This window comes from Pseudorasbora parva, chromosome 20 (assembly GCF_024679245.1).
Source record: "Pseudorasbora parva isolate DD20220531a chromosome 20, ASM2467924v1, whole genome shotgun sequence".
In the NCBI taxonomy this organism is placed as follows: Eukaryota; Metazoa; Chordata; class Actinopteri; order Cypriniformes; family Gobionidae; genus Pseudorasbora; species Pseudorasbora parva.
Window position 1 is genome coordinate 15,101,558 of NC_090191.1, and position 19,370 is coordinate 15,120,927.

The following is a 19,370-nucleotide window of genomic DNA, read 5'->3' on the forward strand; positions in this document are numbered from 1 at the left end:
AACACAGGTGCAATTTAATGTTGGCTTTTTGAATGCAAAGAGATACCATGACGAGATACTGAGGCCCATTGTTGTGCCATTCATCCACGACCGTCACTTTATGTTGCAACTTGATAATGCATGGCCCCATGTTGCAAAAATCTGTACACAATTCCTGGAAGCTGAAAACATCACATGGCCAGCATACTCACAGCATACATGTTTGGGATGCTCTGGATCGGTGTATACGACACAATATCCAGCAACTTCACACAGCCATTGAAGAGGAATGAACCAACATTTTCTAACAACCTGATAAACGTTATGCAAAGGAGATGTGTTGTACCACATGAGGCAAATTGTGGTCACACCAGATATTGACTGTTTTTTTGGATCCCGCAGTCTTTTTTTGTGTTGTACATGTCTTATGCAATCAATTTTTAAAAGTTTTTCTAAAAACTGGTGGGACAAAATGGACTTTAGTTAAAAAAAAATAGTGGGGACATGTCCCACCTACATTCAAAACCTCACAATAAGCTTTTTGAAAATCAGAGATAACGTAATAGGGGCAGGGCCAGAGAACCAGTGATAAATGTGGCAGTACTTTAGCACTGTTTAGTACTTTGAAAGTAGCAGTATTTGCTTTACATCTCATTCGAAACCTGACAGTTGAGGAAACAGCAGTCAGATCACAAACCAGATGATAATGATGAAGATTAATACAGCGTTGTGTATTGCTGGAACCATACTTTTCAACATAGCAGGTAAAATCTTTAACATGACAAAAATGATATAAAAGTTTAATAGCATTAGTTTCAATTATTTAATAACTGACAAGCAACTAAATTCCAAAGAACTTTTGTAAACACATACACAAATACTTTTGACTGAATTGATGACAATGGTGCCATTATTTAAAATGATAAAATCTATGAAATTGATAGTAAGTCCATGGTTAAAAAGCTATTAATATTTTAAAAAGTTTAGTCATTTAGTATAATTTAGTGTATTTTAACTGTCAACTAAATATGTTTCCATACATGAAAGAACCTTTATTATAACCATAGTAATCAAGAAGAATTTTCTGTATATGAGATGCAGTTCTATAAAATCAATAAACACCATTATTCAATTTTATCTTGTTTTCATGAAATTGGTGCGTACCAGCTCTGATGTAAGAGATTAACAGTAACAGTTTATCAACTGTCCAAATGAGAGTCTAACTTGTATTTGTCTACCCACACAGGTTCCCTCTGCCAGTTAGATGGTAAGTTGTCATAATGACCATAAAACTTTTGTTCCACACAGAATGTCCAAGGCATTTTAAAAGGAATTCTCATATAATCTTTTCTCTCATTAGTATGTGGCCGAGCCCCTCTCAACACAAAGATTGTTGGAGGGGTGAATGCAGCGGCAGGGGCTTGGCCATGGCAAGTCAGCATTCATAATGCCCGTGGCCATTTCTGTGGTGGGAGTCTAATCAATAAAGACTGGGTTTTATCTGCAGCTCACTGCTTCCAGAAGTATGTTGACATCTTAAATAAAGGTTAAGATACAGTTCTAGATTGATAATAGTGGAATTAAAGGATACTTTATTTGTTTATAAAGGATACTTTATTTATTTATACTTTATAAGAATTGCCAAAAATGTAAAATGTTTACCTTAAAAATGCAATGTAAGTCGCTTTGGATAAAAGCGTCTGCCAAATGCATAAATGTAAATGTAAATGTACTTCCTGTATTTACAGCCTCGGTGCATCTAGCATTGAGATGTACTTCGGGCGTCAGAGACAATTGGGCTCAAACCCTAATGAGATGTACAGGACAGCGAGGAGAATTATCAACCACCCTAACTATAACGATTCTAGTCATGACAATGACATAGCACTGGTCCAGCTCTCTTCTTCTGTGACTTTCTCTAAATACATAAAACCGGTCTGTCTGGCGGCTGCTGGTAGTGTATTCAGTGCAGGTACAGAGAGCTGGGTGACTGGCTGGGGAACGCTTAAAGATGGAGGTGAGTGAACTGCTTGTGGGAACTGAATAAAAACAAAACTGTAAACCTCAACAATATACCTATGTGTGTGTGTGTGTGTGTGTATATATATATATATATATATATATATATATATATATATATATATATATATATATATATATATATATATATATATATATATAAAGATAAATGTTTTTTTTTGTTTTTTTCTTTCATAAAATTTGTCGTCTGATCTGTGTCACAGGCAAGTCTGCGAACATCCTGCAGGAGGTGAAGTTACCAATTGTGAGAAACAGTAAATGTTATGATGCTTATGGAGGGGGCATCACAAACAATATGATTTGTGCTGGATTTTTAAATGTTGGAGGAAAAGATGCATGTCAGGTAAGAAATCAGTCATTCATTTTAACTAAATTTCATCCAAAGAAATTTACAAAACACTACTCTCCAGTTTTCAACTTCCTGCACACTTTACACTGCCAACCCTAGTTGCTCTAGCCTGACGTGGTCATACTCAATTCTAGTCAGAATATGAGTCTGAAACTGCTCCATTGGGCTGTGATTATGGGGCGTGTTTCAACCGAACCAGGAAAGACATCAATTGGATAGAGCTATAACCAATCAGAGCAACGAAGCGATGCATTACGTTAGTTGTCAAATGTCAACAGAGCTCAACTGCACTGTGTTGCCAACTCCGCGTTTTTTATCCACGGGTTGTTTTCCATGTCCGCTTGTTGAAGCGACTATTATGTGATATGTAGACCCATGAATGTGAATTATAGCAGGCAACCTTGCCAAAATAGCACACATCTTACCCCCCAAACGTCATTTTTTTCTGCGCAGATGTGATCGTGAGGTGAAGCTGCGGTATCAAGGTCCCGCCCAAACTTCCACACTCAATCACAAGCACACAATCATGTTGCCACATGCCATTTTATAGCATTAAACAACTAAATTAAACCAAACATATTAAAAATATATATTTTTGGATATACGTTCAATGATAAGAACTACCTAAAATGACAGAAACAGTTTTCAGGGAAAAACTTGTTAAAAGTAGCCTAGAAATCTAGACGCACCCTAGCGGCAGCCAATCTAATCTGCCGCGAGTATTGTCTAGCAACTCTCAATACATTCTGAGCTGTAAAAACCAAACTCTGGTCAGGCCAATCACATTTTGGTGAGTCGGTGGCCGGGCTTACGCTTGCTTGCTACTAGTATACACAGAAGCTGATGAATATCGGTCTTTCGAATCAGCTTTGACTGCGACTCTGGAAGACTTGGAGTTAAGCTTTTCTCTGAAAAAAAGAACGGCACTGAAGTCATTCTTAAAAAGGGAAGATGTGTTCAGAGTTTTGCCGACTGGATACAGCAAAAGTTTAATCTGTCAACTAGCTCCGCTTCACTTTTGTTGCTCTGGTTGGTTGTAGCTCTATCCAATTGCGTGCAGAGGGAATTTCTAAAGACAACCATTTATCCTGCCCCTTGGATTGAGCCCTGTCAATGGTGAGTTTCCAGACCAAACATCATGATGTTGGTCTGGCTTGTCAGGCTATGTTTTAAAGTGTAATTAGATTTTTTGTTTGTTTGTTTGGCTCATGTGTAATTCGTTCCATGGAGAAGACAGGGATCTTTACTGCAGCCGGAAAACAGGGGGTGATCAAAATGTTTTGGCTTCACTTTTCAGGATGTTTTTGGCCAAAGTCAAAAAAAAATTCTTGGTGATAAGAGAAAAACACTGAGATTTACTGAAGAATAGTTTGCAGTTTCATCAACAGAAGACAGCTTCAAGTCTCACAAAGAGTTCGAAACGCCACGTTCCCTTTCGCCCCGTCGCATCGCCTCACCCTATCGTACCCACAATAGTTCTCCCAATAGTTATACTCTTCAAGGTCTATCCACGTCATTACTGCAAGGTGGATTCTTATTGGCTCAGAGAAAATAACCAGTCATGGTAAATTTCCACACATTGTCAGTTAATCTGATGCACGTCTCCACAAGTGGTTTAAGTAAAATAATAACTGGAAAGAATCATTATAATATAGGAAGACAAATAATTATGAATTTAATTAGGATATAAACAGGTATTGAAGCAGGAGTGGATTTCAGAATCCCCCTTTCAGCTTCCTCTGCAAACAATTGAAAAAGAGTGCGCTGGCCTCAGGAAAAAAACTCGCAATTTGGTGGACACATGGCCAGCATACTTTTCCCATTGGGCTACACTAATGCATACTTTAGTCTGTAACAATTCACTGTATATTGTCAGAATATAAATGCTGAACGTGTATCAATGCAGGGAGAATCTGGAGGTCCAATGGTCAGTAAGAACAGCTCCCTGTGGATTCAGTCTGGCATTGTGAGTTTTGGTGAAGGATGTGCTGATCCCAAATATCCCGGTGTGTACTCAAGAGTTTCTCGGTACCAGGACTGGATCAACTCTTACATGGGCAGCAACCCACCAGGATTTGTCAAATTCAACTGATTGCCAATTAATTCAGAAATTAACCCAACATACTTTTATTCTCTATTTCGTTCACATTCTCCATAATTCCTTTCACCTTCTCCCTATATCTCCTTTCCTAGAGATTATTTAAACAGCAATTATTAGGGTTCTTTGATGAAGAGGGTATTTGAGCTGTACATGCTCTCATAAAGAGCTAAAAAGAGCAGTTATTTTGTTATTTTGTCATTTATTCTTTATCTTTTCGCCATTATAAGAGCATAAACTAATGAAGTTCAGCATGCTTGTGTCCTAGATTTAGGATGTTTGCATAACTAGTAGACATTGACTTATATAGTTTTTTTTAATAACACTACAGATTATTTGTATGTTTATGTCTGATAACCGATCAGGGATTAGGGGGATGATTCTTGTTGAAAATGTAATCAATTACCGTGTCATAATCAGACTTGAATGAACACAATAAAGGAACTGACTTTGGGGAAGGTTCTCTGTCTCACTATCTTCATACTGTCTTAATATTTTTGTGTAAATCGTGTTAATTTTTTTATTTTATTGTTTGATGAAAACAACGTTTAAAAGTTTGTAACATTATGTCTTTACCATCACTTATGATCAATTTAATGCTTCCTTTTTGAATAAACATATTAATGTCCTCAAAAAGAAAATCTTGCTGAGTCCAAAATTTTCAACATCAGTGTACAAAATAAATGTTAGGCAGCAATGTATAACACTGATAATAAAAAAAGAAAATTGTTTATTGTGCATCAGATCATCATATTAGACTGATTTCTGAAGGATCATGTGACACTGAAGACTGGAGTAATGATGCTGAAAATTAAGCTTTGCATCACAGGAATAAATTACATTTAACCCTTAAAGACCTAGAACATTTTTGGGGCGCCTGATGTGCCTCTACTTTTCTTTGTTTTTCTCCCCCATTCTAGCAGTTATCATCAAGTGCTATATATCATTTTAAACAGGAGAACCTGACGTTTCCATCTAGCTCATTTGATGTCCCAATTTTACATTTATTTATTCTGAGAATGGATTAAATTAATATAATTTCAAGAAAATTGGCAGCAAAAATGTGATGTTTTTACTGTGAACTCGAACAGAACTTCATGAAGTTTGGATTTTTTCCTTTAGAAAGTTAGACTTGGTTGAATAAAAACAAAACTGTAAACCTCAACAATATACCTATGTGTGTGTGTGTGTGTGTGTATATATATATATATATATATATATATATATATATATATATATATATATATATATATATATATATATATATATATATATATATAAAGATAAATGTTTTTTTTTGTTTTTTTCTTTCATAAAATTTGTCGTCTGATCTGTGTCACAGGCAAGTCTGCGAACATCCTGCAGGAGGTGAAGTTACCAATTGTGAGAAACAGTAAATGTTATGATGCTTATGGAGGGGGCATCACAAACAATATGATTTGTGCTGGATTTTTAAATGTTGGAGGAAAAGATGCATGTCAGGTAAGAAATCAGTCATTCATTTTAACTAAATTTCATCCAAAGAAATTTACAAAACACTACTCTCCAGTTTTCAACTTCCTGCACACTTTACACTGCCAACCCTAGTTGCTCTAGCCTGACGTGGTCATACTCAATTCTAGTCAGAATATGAGTCTGAAACTGCTCCATTGGGCTGTGATTATGGGGCGTGTTTCAACCGAACCAGGAAAGACATCAATTGGATAGAGCTATAACCAATCAGAGCAACGAAGCGATGCATTACGTTAGTTGTCAAATGTCAACAGAGCTCAACTGCACTGTGTTGCCAACTCCGCGTTTTTTATCCACGGGTTGTTTTCCATGTCCGCTTGTTGAAGCGACTATTATGTGATATGTAGACCCATGAATGTGAATTATAGCAGGCAACCTTGCCAAAATAGCACACATCTTACCCCCCAAACGTCATTTTTTTCTGCGCAGATGTGATCGTGAGGTGAAGCTGCGGTATCAAGGTCCCGCCCAAACTTCCACACTCAATCACAAGCACACAATCATGTTGCCACATGCCATTTTATAGCATTAAACAACTAAATTAAACCAAACATATTAAAAATATATATTTTTGGATATACGTTCAATGATAAGAACTACCTAAAATGACAGAAACAGTTTTCAGGGAAAAACTTGTTAAAAGTAGCCTAGAAATCTAGACGCACCCTAGCGGCAGCCAATCTAATCTGCCGCGAGTATTGTCTAGCAACTCTCAATACATTCTGAGCTGTAAAAACCAAACTCTGGTCAGGCCAATCACATTTTGGTGAGTCGGTGGCCGGGCTTACGCTTGCTTGCTACTAGTATACACAGAAGCTGATGAATATCGGTCTTTCGAATCAGCTTTGACTGCGACTCTGGAAGACTTGGAGTTAAGCTTTTCTCTGAAAAAAAGAACGGCACTGAAGTCATTCTTAAAAAGGGAAGATGTGTTCAGAGTTTTGCCGACTGGATACAGCAAAAGTTTAATCTGTCAACTAGCTCCGCTTCACTTTTGTTGCTCTGGTTGGTTGTAGCTCTATCCAATTGCGTGCAGAGGGAATTTCTAAAGACAACCATTTATCCTGCCCCTTGGATTGAGCCCTGTCAATGGTGAGTTTCCAGACCAAACATCATGATGTTGGTCTGGCTTGTCAGGCTATGTTTTAAAGTGTAATTAGATTTTTTGTTTGTTTGTTTGGCTCATGTGTAATTCGTTCCATGGAGAAGACAGGGATCTTTACTGCAGCCGGAAAACAGGGGGTGATCAAAATGTTTTGGCTTCACTTTTCAGGATGTTTTTGGCCAAAGTCAAAAAAAAATTCTTGGTGATAAGAGAAAAACACTGAGATTTACTGAAGAATAGTTTGCAGTTTCATCAACAGAAGACAGCTTCAAGTCTCACAAAGAGTTCGAAACGCCACGTTCCCTTTCGCCCCGTCGCATCGCCTCACCCTATCGTACCCACAATAGTTCTCCCAATAGTTATACTCTTCAAGGTCTATCCACGTCATTACTGCAAGGTGGATTCTTATTGGCTCAGAGAAAATAACCAGTCATGGTAAATTTCCACACATTGTCAGTTAATCTGATGCACGTCTCCACAAGTGGTTTAAGTAAAATAATAACTGGAAAGAATCATTATAATATAGGAAGACAAATAATTATGAATTTAATTAGGATATAAACAGGTATTGAAGCAGGAGTGGATTTCAGAATCCCCCTTTCAGCTTCCTCTGCAAACAATTGAAAAAGAGTGCGCTGGCCTCAGGAAAAAAACTCGCAATTTGGTGGACACATGGCCAGCATACTTTTCCCATTGGGCTACACTAATGCATACTTTAGTCTGTAACAATTCACTGTATATTGTCAGAATATAAATGCTGAACGTGTATCAATGCAGGGAGAATCTGGAGGTCCAATGGTCAGTAAGAACAGCTCCCTGTGGATTCAGTCTGGCATTGTGAGTTTTGGTGAAGGATGTGCTGATCCCAAATATCCCGGTGTGTACTCAAGAGTTTCTCGGTACCAGGACTGGATCAACTCTTACATGGGCAGCAACCCACCAGGATTTGTCAAATTCAACTGATTGCCAATTAATTCAGAAATTAACCCAACATACTTTTATTCTCTATTTCGTTCACATTCTCCATAATTCCTTTCACCTTCTCCCTATATCTCCTTTCCTAGAGATTATTTAAACAGCAATTATTAGGGTTCTTTGATGAAGAGGGTATTTGAGCTGTACATGCTCTCATAAAGAGCTAAAAAGAGCAGTTATTTTGTTATTTTGTCATTTATTCTTTATCTTTTCGCCATTATAAGAGCATAAACTAATGAAGTTCAGCATGCTTGTGTCCTAGATTTAGGATGTTTGCATAACTAGTAGACATTGACTTATATAGTTTTTTTTAATAACACTACAGATTATTTGTATGTTTATGTCTGATAACCGATCAGGGATTAGGGGGATGATTCTTGTTGAAAATGTAATCAATTACCGTGTCATAATCAGACTTGAATGAACACAATAAAGGAACTGACTTTGGGGAAGGTTCTCTGTCTCACTATCTTCATACTGTCTTAATATTTTTGTGTAAATCGTGTTAATTTTTTTATTTTATTGTTTGATGAAAACAACGTTTAAAAGTTTGTAACATTATGTCTTTACCATCACTTATGATCAATTTAATGCTTCCTTTTTGAATAAACATATTAATGTCCTCAAAAAGAAAATCTTGCTGAGTCCAAAATTTTCAACATCAGTGTACAAAATAAATGTTAGGCAGCAATGTATAACACTGATAATAAAAAAAGAAAATTGTTTATTGTGCATCAGATCATCATATTAGACTGATTTCTGAAGGATCATGTGACACTGAAGACTGGAGTAATGATGCTGAAAATTAAGCTTTGCATCACAGGAATAAATTACATTTAACCCTTAAAGACCTAGAACATTTTTGGGGCGCCTGATGTGCCTCTACTTTTCTTTGTTTTTCTCCCCCATTCTAGCAGTTATCATCAAGTGCTATATATCATTTTAAACAGGAGAACCTGACGTTTCCATCTAGCTCATTTGATGTCCCAATTTTACATTTATTTATTCTGAGAATGGATTAAATTAATATAATTTCAAGAAAATTGGCAGCAAAAATGTGATGTTTTTACTGTGAACTCGAACAGAACTTCATGAAGTTTGGATTTTTTCCTTTAGAAAGTTAGACTTGGTTGTTTTACACTTCCAGATTAAATTTTGTCTACATGTAACAATCCCTCAGCAAGTTATAGCCATTTATTATAACATTATTCTAGGCGTTTCTAGGTTTTTGAGTGAAAACTCAAATTATTTTATTTACTGATAATGTGTCCAAAAAAGTTCAAGTAATAAAGTAAATAGAAAGATTGTTATATAATAACAACACTGAAACAAACATTTTTCTTCATAGAAATATATTATAATTTGAACATAAAAAACAAACGCAAACAATACATCAAGTTGTGACAACAAACCATATACTGAGGCTACTTTTACATGTGGGCGGCTATTTTCATAAACGGACATTTCAACCTCTCTGCACATAATCTTCTCAAACACAAATTGAGGAAAATATAATAGTGAAAATTGTGTAAAAAACAAACTACATACAAATAGAGAAATATACTGACTGTGCTCTGAGAGAGAGCGCTTTGCACGCGTTTATTTCTATTTGGTTTCATGATGCATGCAAATTCACACCAACGTTCATTTTTCAGAGAAACGTGATTCGTGGTTCAAAAGACCAAACACTGTGTTTATTGGTTGAATTGATCAAAGTTTCAACGAATCTGGGCATAGGGGGGTGGGACTAATACAAAAAAAAAATCTGTTTGGCTCAGGGGAACAACCCACGTGTGTTTCCTGGACAAATCAATGGTGCATATTTTGTTGACGCATCCACGCTGACTATGGAGCCTCTGAATGATCAATCGCGAGACATATTATACCAATGGAAAGCGGAGATTCTCCTCTTTATGGTGCAGTTTACAGCATACAGATTGGATTAGCGGTTTAAAAGTTATTAAACATTTTAGAACGATAGTTATTTTTAGTCAATGCTGCATATTTTTATGACGCATCGATGCTGACTACGGAGCCCCTGAATGATCAATCGCAATTAATGTTATACCATTAGAAAGCGGAGATTCTCCTCTTTACGGTTTACAGCATACAGATTGGATTTGCGGTTTAAAAGTTATTACACATTTTAGAACGATAGTTATTTTTAGCCGCGGGCGGCTGTCTCGGTCTTTAAGGGTTAAAACATGTAGTAAATAGAAAACAGCTATTTAAAAGTGTGATAATACTTCACAATATTACTATTTTTACTGTGTTTTTTATTAAAGCAAGTCTGCATTAGCCTAGAAATCTAGACGCAACCTAGCAGCAGCAAATCTAATCTGCCCGGTGTCGTCTAGCAACTCTCAATACTCTTCTGAGCTGTAAACGCCAAACTCTGGTCAGGCCAATCACATTGTGTATAGAGTCGGTGGGCGGGGCTTAACATAATGACGACAGCCGAGTTGTGTTTGCGTGCTTCTAGTAAACACAGAAACTGGCGAACGGCGGTCTTTCGAATCAGCTTTGACCGCGAATCTGGAAGACTTGGAGTTAAGCTTTTCTCTGAGAAAAAAACGGCACTTTTTTTCTCAGCAATAACTGATAAAATGTTTATCTTGTCTCTGGATAAACGCTTCTGCCAAATGCTTAAATTTAGTCCGAGAGCGTATTCAAGTGAATACACACTATGCTGTCCATGTCCAGAAAGAGAATAAAAACATCATCAAAGTAGTCCATATGTGACATCAGTTAGTTAGAATCTCTTGAAGCATCGAAAATATATTTTGGTCCAAAAATAACAAAATAACAGCATTGTCTTCTGTTCCTTCTTTTGTTTTCAAACCTCAAATAAAGATTCAAATGATCATGAATCAGCAGATTGATTCATGATAACAGCGCAACACTGTTAATCTGCATCCTATTCCTTCCTCTACTAATATTCCTCCCTCGTTTTCTCTGGGTCTATGGAATTGTCAGTCAGCTGTAAACAAAGCTGACTTCATTCCAGCCTTTGCTACTCAATCCACTCTGAATATCTTGGCCTTGACTTAGACCTGGATCCGTCCAGAAGACGCAGCAACCCCTGCTGCTCTCTCTAACAACTTCTCTTTCTCACACACCCCTCTCCACACTGGCAGAGGTGGAGGCACAGGTTTTCTTATCACAAACAATTGGAAATTCTCAACCCACACCTCTCTATGTAATAACAACTCATTTGAATATCATGCTATTACAGTTACAGCTCCTGCTAAAATCCATCTTGTGGTCATTTACTGCCCTCCAGGTTAACTGGGCACCTTTGTTGAGGAACTGGATGTGCTGCTATCCTCATTCCCAGAGGATGGCAGCCCACTTGTAATCCTTGGTGATTTCAACATCCACCTGGACAAACTGTATGCTACGGATTTTCACTTCCTTCTATCCTCATTCAATCTCAAACTCATCAGCTCACACACCCACAAATCTGGCAACCAACTTGACCTCATCTACTTACACAACTGCACTACAGAAAACATTTTGGTCAAACCCTTACACTTCTCTGATCATTACTTCATCACATGAACATTGACGCCAAAGTTCAAAATTTTCTACTCGGGCGTAGATGCGAATTAGCTATTACATGAGTCGTTAGGCCCAAACTCGACACAGGACGTACTAGTGGAGAGTGCGTGTAAATCACCCACTCGCTTGACTTAGGCCATAGCCAGCAGAAAAGTGGTTTTGAATGAGAAGGGGGAGCCCTTCTAATACTGTGGAAGGGTCCTGTAGGGAAGCCAACCAGTTGGAGTGGAAAAGGAAATGACGTGCTGTACAAAAAGTTGCGAAATCCAAAAAGGGTGTTTTATTGGAAGGTGGAAAAATATTTACAGTGCAGGAGAAAACAAGAATAATTAAAAACTGTACAAAAAGAAAACAAAACAGCAACAATGTGCTAATTTGGCTAAACCAAAAGGCCCAAGTTTGCACCACTGATCAGTATGTGCTTCCACTGAGTCCATAATCAGAACTGAAATCCTCTCAATCAGCAAGCCTAAACCTACAGGGCATACCAAGTAATAGAAATAAATTTAAATGTTTGTAATAACAATACAATTAAATACTGTAGTTACCCATTTTACCAAGACAATCTTCCAAACGGCTAATACAGCAGCCATTAAGGAGTTTAACATCCAATTAAAGGGCAAAACATCTATTCCCAAATCCTACCCCTCTGACATCACACCAAAATGGTAGCTTCCACAGGAAGTGATGTGGCTGCTGCTTTAAAAGACAGTTTGACCTAAACAAAAGGTTTGATTGTACAGAGTGTATTGGTGAACCGGGAAGCACACAATCCCGTCCTCGGACTATGATGGCCAGATTGCATCACTATCCGGATAAAGAGAAGATTCTGCGCCTTGCATGGCGGTCGTCGACTTTGATGTACAACGGAGCGCGCATACTTATCTTCCCGGACTTCACCTCTGACGCCCGTTTCACACATACTCCGTCTGCAGTGCGTGTGCGTTGCGTATTTTTTTCCGTACCCATGTTAACGGATGACAGCTTTCACACTGCACGCGGATGCGGTCCGTCAGTCCGTTCCAGGAGCGTTGCGTCTGCAGCAGTGCACGGATCGTTTTCGTACCGAGTCTATTTTTTGCTGCGCTGCGCTGCGTTGCGTTGCTGCATTAAAGTGATAGAACATTGTTCGCATTAAAATAAACATGTACTGACGCGAAAATCTAGTAATTTCAACACGGATGCATATCATTTAAAATATACTCTTGTTTCAAAGTCAACACATGGCTTTTTTTCTCAAGTAAAGCAACAAAACGACACCTTACCTGACATTTAGGTAAAAAAATGTGCCATAATGGAGAGCACTCGTACTTTCTTGGAGGTGAAATGCAAAGTTATTTTTGACCTGCAGGATTTCTTTTCAAAGGGTTTAAAAACGAAAGAAAAGACGAGAGTCGTCTGTTTTTGAATAGCCTATTCTAAGTTTCTAATTTAAAATGTTTATGATTTTAGGCTATAACCTATGTTTAAATGTTTTGCCTTTTGTGTGAGCTAAATCTAAAGTATATTAATATATAAATATGAATTAATGAATTGAAAAAAATGTTGTTTAAATGTAGGCTTGTAGCCTACGTTAACCTGTCTACTCAGAAAGATTAAACAAAGAGAATTGCAATTCTGATGAGCCAAGATCAGTAACAACTTCTGGATTTTAAATAAAAAATCATTAATAAATGCTGTGTTTGTGGTATGTAAAAGCGGATCAGTTGCGGACTGCAAACGCAGCATATGTGAAAGCACTACAGGGTGTGGGGCTCCTGCAACGCACACGCAACGCAACACGCACCGCACACGCACTGCAGACGGAGTATGTGTGAAACGGGCGTGAGGTACTGAAGCAGCATCAGGCTTTCAACGCCGTGAGGAAAAGACTCAAGGAGGCGAATGTTCAACATGGGTTGCTTTTCCCTGCTCGCCTTATCGTAACTTACAATTCATCCAAACATTTGTTTGACTCTGCTGAGAAGGCTCAAGCTTTTGCTGAATCTATTACTGGCGAAGTCGGCGCGGCAAAGTCTGTATAACTATGTCGTTTTAGCAGTCAGCAGACTGGACAAGACCTTGTGACCTTCAAAATGTTCATCTTTTTTCTGGACTTTGTTGCCTCTAAAATTTTCTTATTTTTTCTGGACTATGTGAGTATATTTAAATAGTCGGTGCAGATCAGTTTCATTTGCGTGTTTGTCAATTTTCTTTTCTTTATATGAGCACAAGGTGTGGCGCAGTTAATTTTCAGTGATTATCTCTCTGTTTACCAATTTCATTCTTTTTGTTGTAATGGGATTTGAGGTGCAGTTCAACCTCAGGCATTTTCGTATGTCTTTTTCGTTTTGCTTAATTCTTTTTGCAATATTGCTACTCTTTATGTTGCCTTACGGCTCAACAGGGTTTTATATACCGCTTGGTTTGGGGAAGCGGTTGGGACGGGGTGGGTGTTCTTTGTGTTTATTGTCGTTTATCTTTGTTTACCCTTCATTTTATCTGTGCTATTCTATTTTTGTTGTTGAATTGACGCATCCAGTAGAATGGCACCTAACGTGATTTCACCACAAGGAGACGTTTTCACACTTCTCAGCTGGAATGCACGTGGTCTGAACATTCAGGTGAAGCGAGCTAAAGTGTTTTCATATTTACGCTCCATATTGGCTGACATAATTTTTCTACAAGAGACACACATTAAACATGGGGTACAGAAACGCTTAAAGTGTAGTTGAATTTCCCAGGTATTTCAATCCACCTTCTCGTGCAGAGCCAGAGGGGTTGCAATATTATTTCGTAAATCAGTTTTGTTTAAACATATATCCACTTTAACCAGTGGTGGAATGTAACGAAGTACAAATACTTCGTTACTTTACTTAAGTACATTTTTCACGTATCTGTACTTTACTTAAGTAGAATAAATAGTGCATACTTTTTACTTTTACTTTGTTACATTTTGCAGCAATTATTATACTTTCTACTCCACTACATTTCTACAACGTTTCGTTACATTTTCTGATCAGTTTCAGGGCTCGAGATTAAGGCTTGCCCGGAAAATAATACTGTATGTTATAGGATAATGAATTGACGGTTGCGCTGTTGAGGCTCGCGCAGCCTCTCGATGAGAAATGGAAACAAATCAGCCCCGCTCACACAAAGAAACTCAGTAACATACTATATTAAAAATTCAAAATGTTTAGTTTTTATATTTTATAACAGTTAAAAAAACATCACATGACACGACCAACAAGTTTAGTTTTCCTGAATACCATCACGACAGAAAATGTGACACTGATTTCATTTGACAGTTCCATAAACAATTAATTAACATCAAGTCACTTACATTTTATTGATTGCTTTATTGATTTTGTTCTATAGGGCTTGGGCGTCATGACGTCATTACTTGGCGTGGCGGCCATGTTGATGGCATCCTAGGCTGCTACTCGGACTACTGCGCACTGTTTATAGACGTACTCCCTCTCAGTCGTGTGTCTTAATTTGATTATTTTGCTTTCATGCTTGGAGGCGCAACCACGGACAAGAAGTAATAACAGTACGATGTGCAAAAAGCAAGAATTGTCACACAATCAGATGTTTTTTAGTGTTTATTTGCAAGTAGTGCAACCTGAGAACACAGAAATGTGGAATGCTTCAAGGCAAAAGGTTACAAATAAAAAATGAACACAGTGCAAGTTGTTGCACTTTATATAACGGAGTGCACTTTATATAACAATAACAAATACACTTTTTTTTAAATAAATTATTTCAATACTATATAAGCAAATAAATAGGTATCTATAAAATAACAACAAAAGATACAGAAATGGAGGAAGTGCAAATTATAAATATAGTAAACAATAACATAGCAATAACAAATAAAAACGGAGGCAGAGCAATTTCTTATATAATAATAATAATAATAATAATATATACGTTTCGGTTAGACTTTATTTTGATTGTCCACTTTAAACATTCTACTACCTATGTACGTTTTCAACAGCATGTCAACTAACACTAATTAGAGTATTAGTAGACTGTAGGTTATGGTTATATGTGTTGGGGTTCGGGTTAGTAGAATAAGTTGAATTGTAGTTGCAAAGTTACTTATAGTCAGGAGAATGTCTGTTGGGGACCAACAAAATAAAGTTTTCGTCGTCGTCGGTGCTCCGCTCTTTCTTTGGAAATTCACGTGGATCCAAAACGTTAATAGTTCCGATTTTGTCTCTATAGCGGTCCCTGCCTTCCCTATTTAACGTATCCCGGTAAATTCCACATCCCTTTCAGGATTTTAACATGTTTTTTCTTTCTCCCAACTCTGCTTCTCCTCATTCGACTTGCTGTATGTTTACATTCGCGAGGCCATCAACATGGCGGCGACGTCCCAGAATGCAACGCGGTGCCCAAGCCCTATTTCATCAGCGAAAATATTTCCAAGATCAGATTTCCACATCCGAACCATAACGTATTGCACAGCAACAGTGCGTTACTGAATCAAAGATTCAATGCCCTATTCATAAACGACTGCCTCATTTATGAACGAATCAGCCGTTTGAACGAATCGACTCAATGACTCTCTCATAAGGATTCACCCACCGCCATCTACTGGTGGTTTAGTTAACTTTTTTTTTTAGTTAAAACAATCTCAGCATTATTTAGTGCAGTTGTAATTTTTTCAGTGTTAATTATTTAATTTGATTGGTAACAACCCTATTGTATCTTATTCTAATTTAATTTATTAATCAAATTTAAGAATATAAAGGAAAGCTGAAGCAAAGCCCATATTTAATAAGATTAGGGGAAAATGTCTTTTATAAAAGGTAAAAATATCATAAATATGAAGATTTAAATACATCAAAGCTGATGAGAATGTTGCTTCAGAAAAATGACATTTAACTTTGCAGATAACCAAAATTAAGTCAGAATGTAAACTGGGCAACAGATGGTAAGAACAATTACATTAACCCAAAACTAACTAAATTAAAATGCCACCGCTCATACTGTTTTCTTCTTTTTAATTATTAGAATTAGACATTAAGAGAATACATTTTTATGCAAGTACTTTTACTTTTAATACTTAAAGTACATTTAAAATCAGGTACTTTTTAGTTTTTACTTAAATAGGGTTGTCGTTGTAGTACTTCTACTTTTACCAAAGTAAATATATTTCTGGTTACTTGTACTTTTACTTAAGTACTGAGATTCAGTACTTCCTCCACCACTGACTTTAACAGACCCCAACGGTCGTTATGTTCTTGTCACTGGCTTAATTGCTTCTCAACACTTTACTTTTTTAAATCTCTATGCCCCTAATTATGATGATCCTGCTTTTTTTCGTAAAGTATTTGATCTTTTACCTTCTCAAACTAATACTCACTTTATAATTGGAGGCGATTTTAACTGTATATATACTGTTCGTTCAGATCCTTCTCCTAATTCTTCATCAGTCATTAAGCATCTTTCCGAGTCACTGGATATTGTCGATATTTGGAGGCTTCATCATCCCGCTGATAGGCATTACTCGTCCTTTTCTCATGTTCACAAATCATATTCAAGAATATCATTTTTTTTTAGACTCTAAATTACTACCCTCTCCTAAATTTAATTTAGGAGATAGGTTTACTTCCTGGGTCAGCATGTTGTACCACCGCCCCTGTGCATCAGTGTTAACTAATCTTGATAGATCGCTGCAATTTGAGTTGCATAGGGGTACACGGCAGGGGTGCCCACTTTCACCCCTGTTGTTTGCTATTGCCATAGAACCTTTGGCTAAAGCCATTCGACATCATCCGCAGATTTCACCCCTAAGCTTAGGTCAGGTAGATCATATAATATCTCTTTATGCGGATGATGTTCTTTTGTACCTTTCAGATCCTGAGTGCTCTATTCCCCCTCTGTTGGACTTGTTAAATTCATTTAGTAGCTTTTATGGTTATTCTGTTAACTGGCAAAAAAGCGAAATTATGCCCGTGAGCAATAATATCGATCCAGTTTTTATGCAGAGCCTGCCATTTAAAATAGCTGTGGAAAAGATAAAATACCGCGGTGTGGTGGTCCCCAAGAATCCAAAGGATTTAGTTAAATTATTTTTTTTTGCTTTACTAGACAACCTAAAGCAGGACATAGAAAGATGGAGATCACTCCCCATATCAAGGATCGGCCGCATTAATGCAATTAAAATGGTGGGCCTTCCTAGATTTTTATATCTATTTGTAAATCTGCCCTTTTTTTTTTTACCCGAATCATTCTTCAAAACTCGAGTCCATTATTATGCCTTTCATCTGGGGTTTCAAAACCGCTCGTATATCTAAAACTCGTGTATAAACCCAAACGCGTGGGGGGAAAATTCGTCAATATTACTGGGCAGCAAATTGTAGAACAATAATGTATTGGCGGGATTCTTTTCCGGAGACTGTTCAAATAGATACCCCCTCTTGGCTAGCGATAGAACAAAGTGCCGTCCAATCTTCTCTCTCTGCTCTGCATTTTTCAGCACCTTTGCCTAGCAAAGAGGTTCCCAAAAATAATTTAATCCTTAACAACTCCATCAAAATATGGTACCAGCTTAGAAAAGTAAGTAAGTTACCAACTACTTCCCTATTTACTCCTATTAGTTATAATCATGCATTCACACCCTCGCTTCCCTAAGTTTTTAGGGAATGGCAAGGTAAAGGAAATCTCAGTATGAAAGATTTGTATGTTAATAATGCATTTTCCTCCTTTTCTCTACTCAGAGAGAGATTTGACCTTCCCTTTTCTCACTTTTTCAGATATCTTCAAGTCAGGAACTGCTCGTATAAATATTACACATTTTGAAAGGTTGCCTTCAGAATGTAAAATATTTGATTTATTTTCCAACTCTCCTAACACTAAAGGCCTAATATCCTTATTTGTAAACACTTTTAAAGATAATGCAGACTTTTCTTCCCTTCATCTAAAAAATTCTTGGGAAGAAGACTTAGGGATTCAGGCTTCTGAGACTGATTGGAACAAATGTCTTTTATCTGTTTACTCTTGTTCTATAAATTCATAGACATCAACTTATTCAGTACAAGGTATTACATAGACTTCACTATTCTAAAACAAAGCTTAGCAAATTCTATTCTTCGGTCTCCCCTATATGTGATAAGAGTAAGGCTGCCGAGGGTACCCTGGCACATCTTTTTTGGGGCTGTGCCCAGCAAACACAGTACGTTGTGACAACGTCGTCAGTTAGTCGTCATTTGGTCAGCGTGACATTACTTTATGACAACGTTGTGAGGACGTCGTGGTAAAGTTCCATTTTTAAAAATTTTGGCTAACGTTCCAGAAACGTTGTGGGAACGTCCTCAAAAGACGTCGCTAGTTTATCCCTCAGAGAACGTTGTAAGGACGTCGCGGTAAAGTTCTATTGTTTTAGAATCTTGGCTAACGTTCCAGAAACGTCATGGGCACGTCCTCAAAAGACGTCGCTAGTTTATCCCACAGAGAACGTTGTAAGGACGTCGTGGTAAAGTTCCATTTTTTTTAAATCTTGACTAAAGTTGCAGAAATGTTGTGGGCACGTCCTCAAAAGACGTCGCTAGTTTATCCCACAGAGAACGTTGTAAGGACGTCGTGGTAAAGTTCCATTTTTTTTAGAATCGTGGCTAACGTTCCAGAAACGTCATGGGCACGTCCTCAAAAGACGTCGCGTGTTTATCCCACAGAGAACGTTGTAAGGACGTCGCGGTAAAGTTCCATTTTTTTTAAATCTTGACTAAAGTTGCAGAAATGTTGTGGGCACGTCCTCAAAA

General features: G+C 37.4%; 1 protein-coding gene across 1 annotated transcript; it reads left to right on the plus strand.

Annotated features, from left to right (window-relative positions):
* The first annotated feature begins 688 nt into the window (after positions 1-688).
* On the plus strand, positions 689-4,460 carry LOC137049493 (trypsin-like). Its single transcript, XM_067428018.1, has 6 exons — positions 689-743; positions 1,226-1,246; positions 1,340-1,502; positions 1,728-1,996; positions 2,223-2,362; positions 4,275-4,460. The coding sequence occupies exons 1-6, from the start codon at positions 689-691 to the stop codon at positions 4,458-4,460; spliced, it is 834 nt and encodes a 277-aa protein (XP_067284119.1).
* The last annotated feature ends 14,910 nt before the right edge of the window (positions 4,461-19,370 follow it).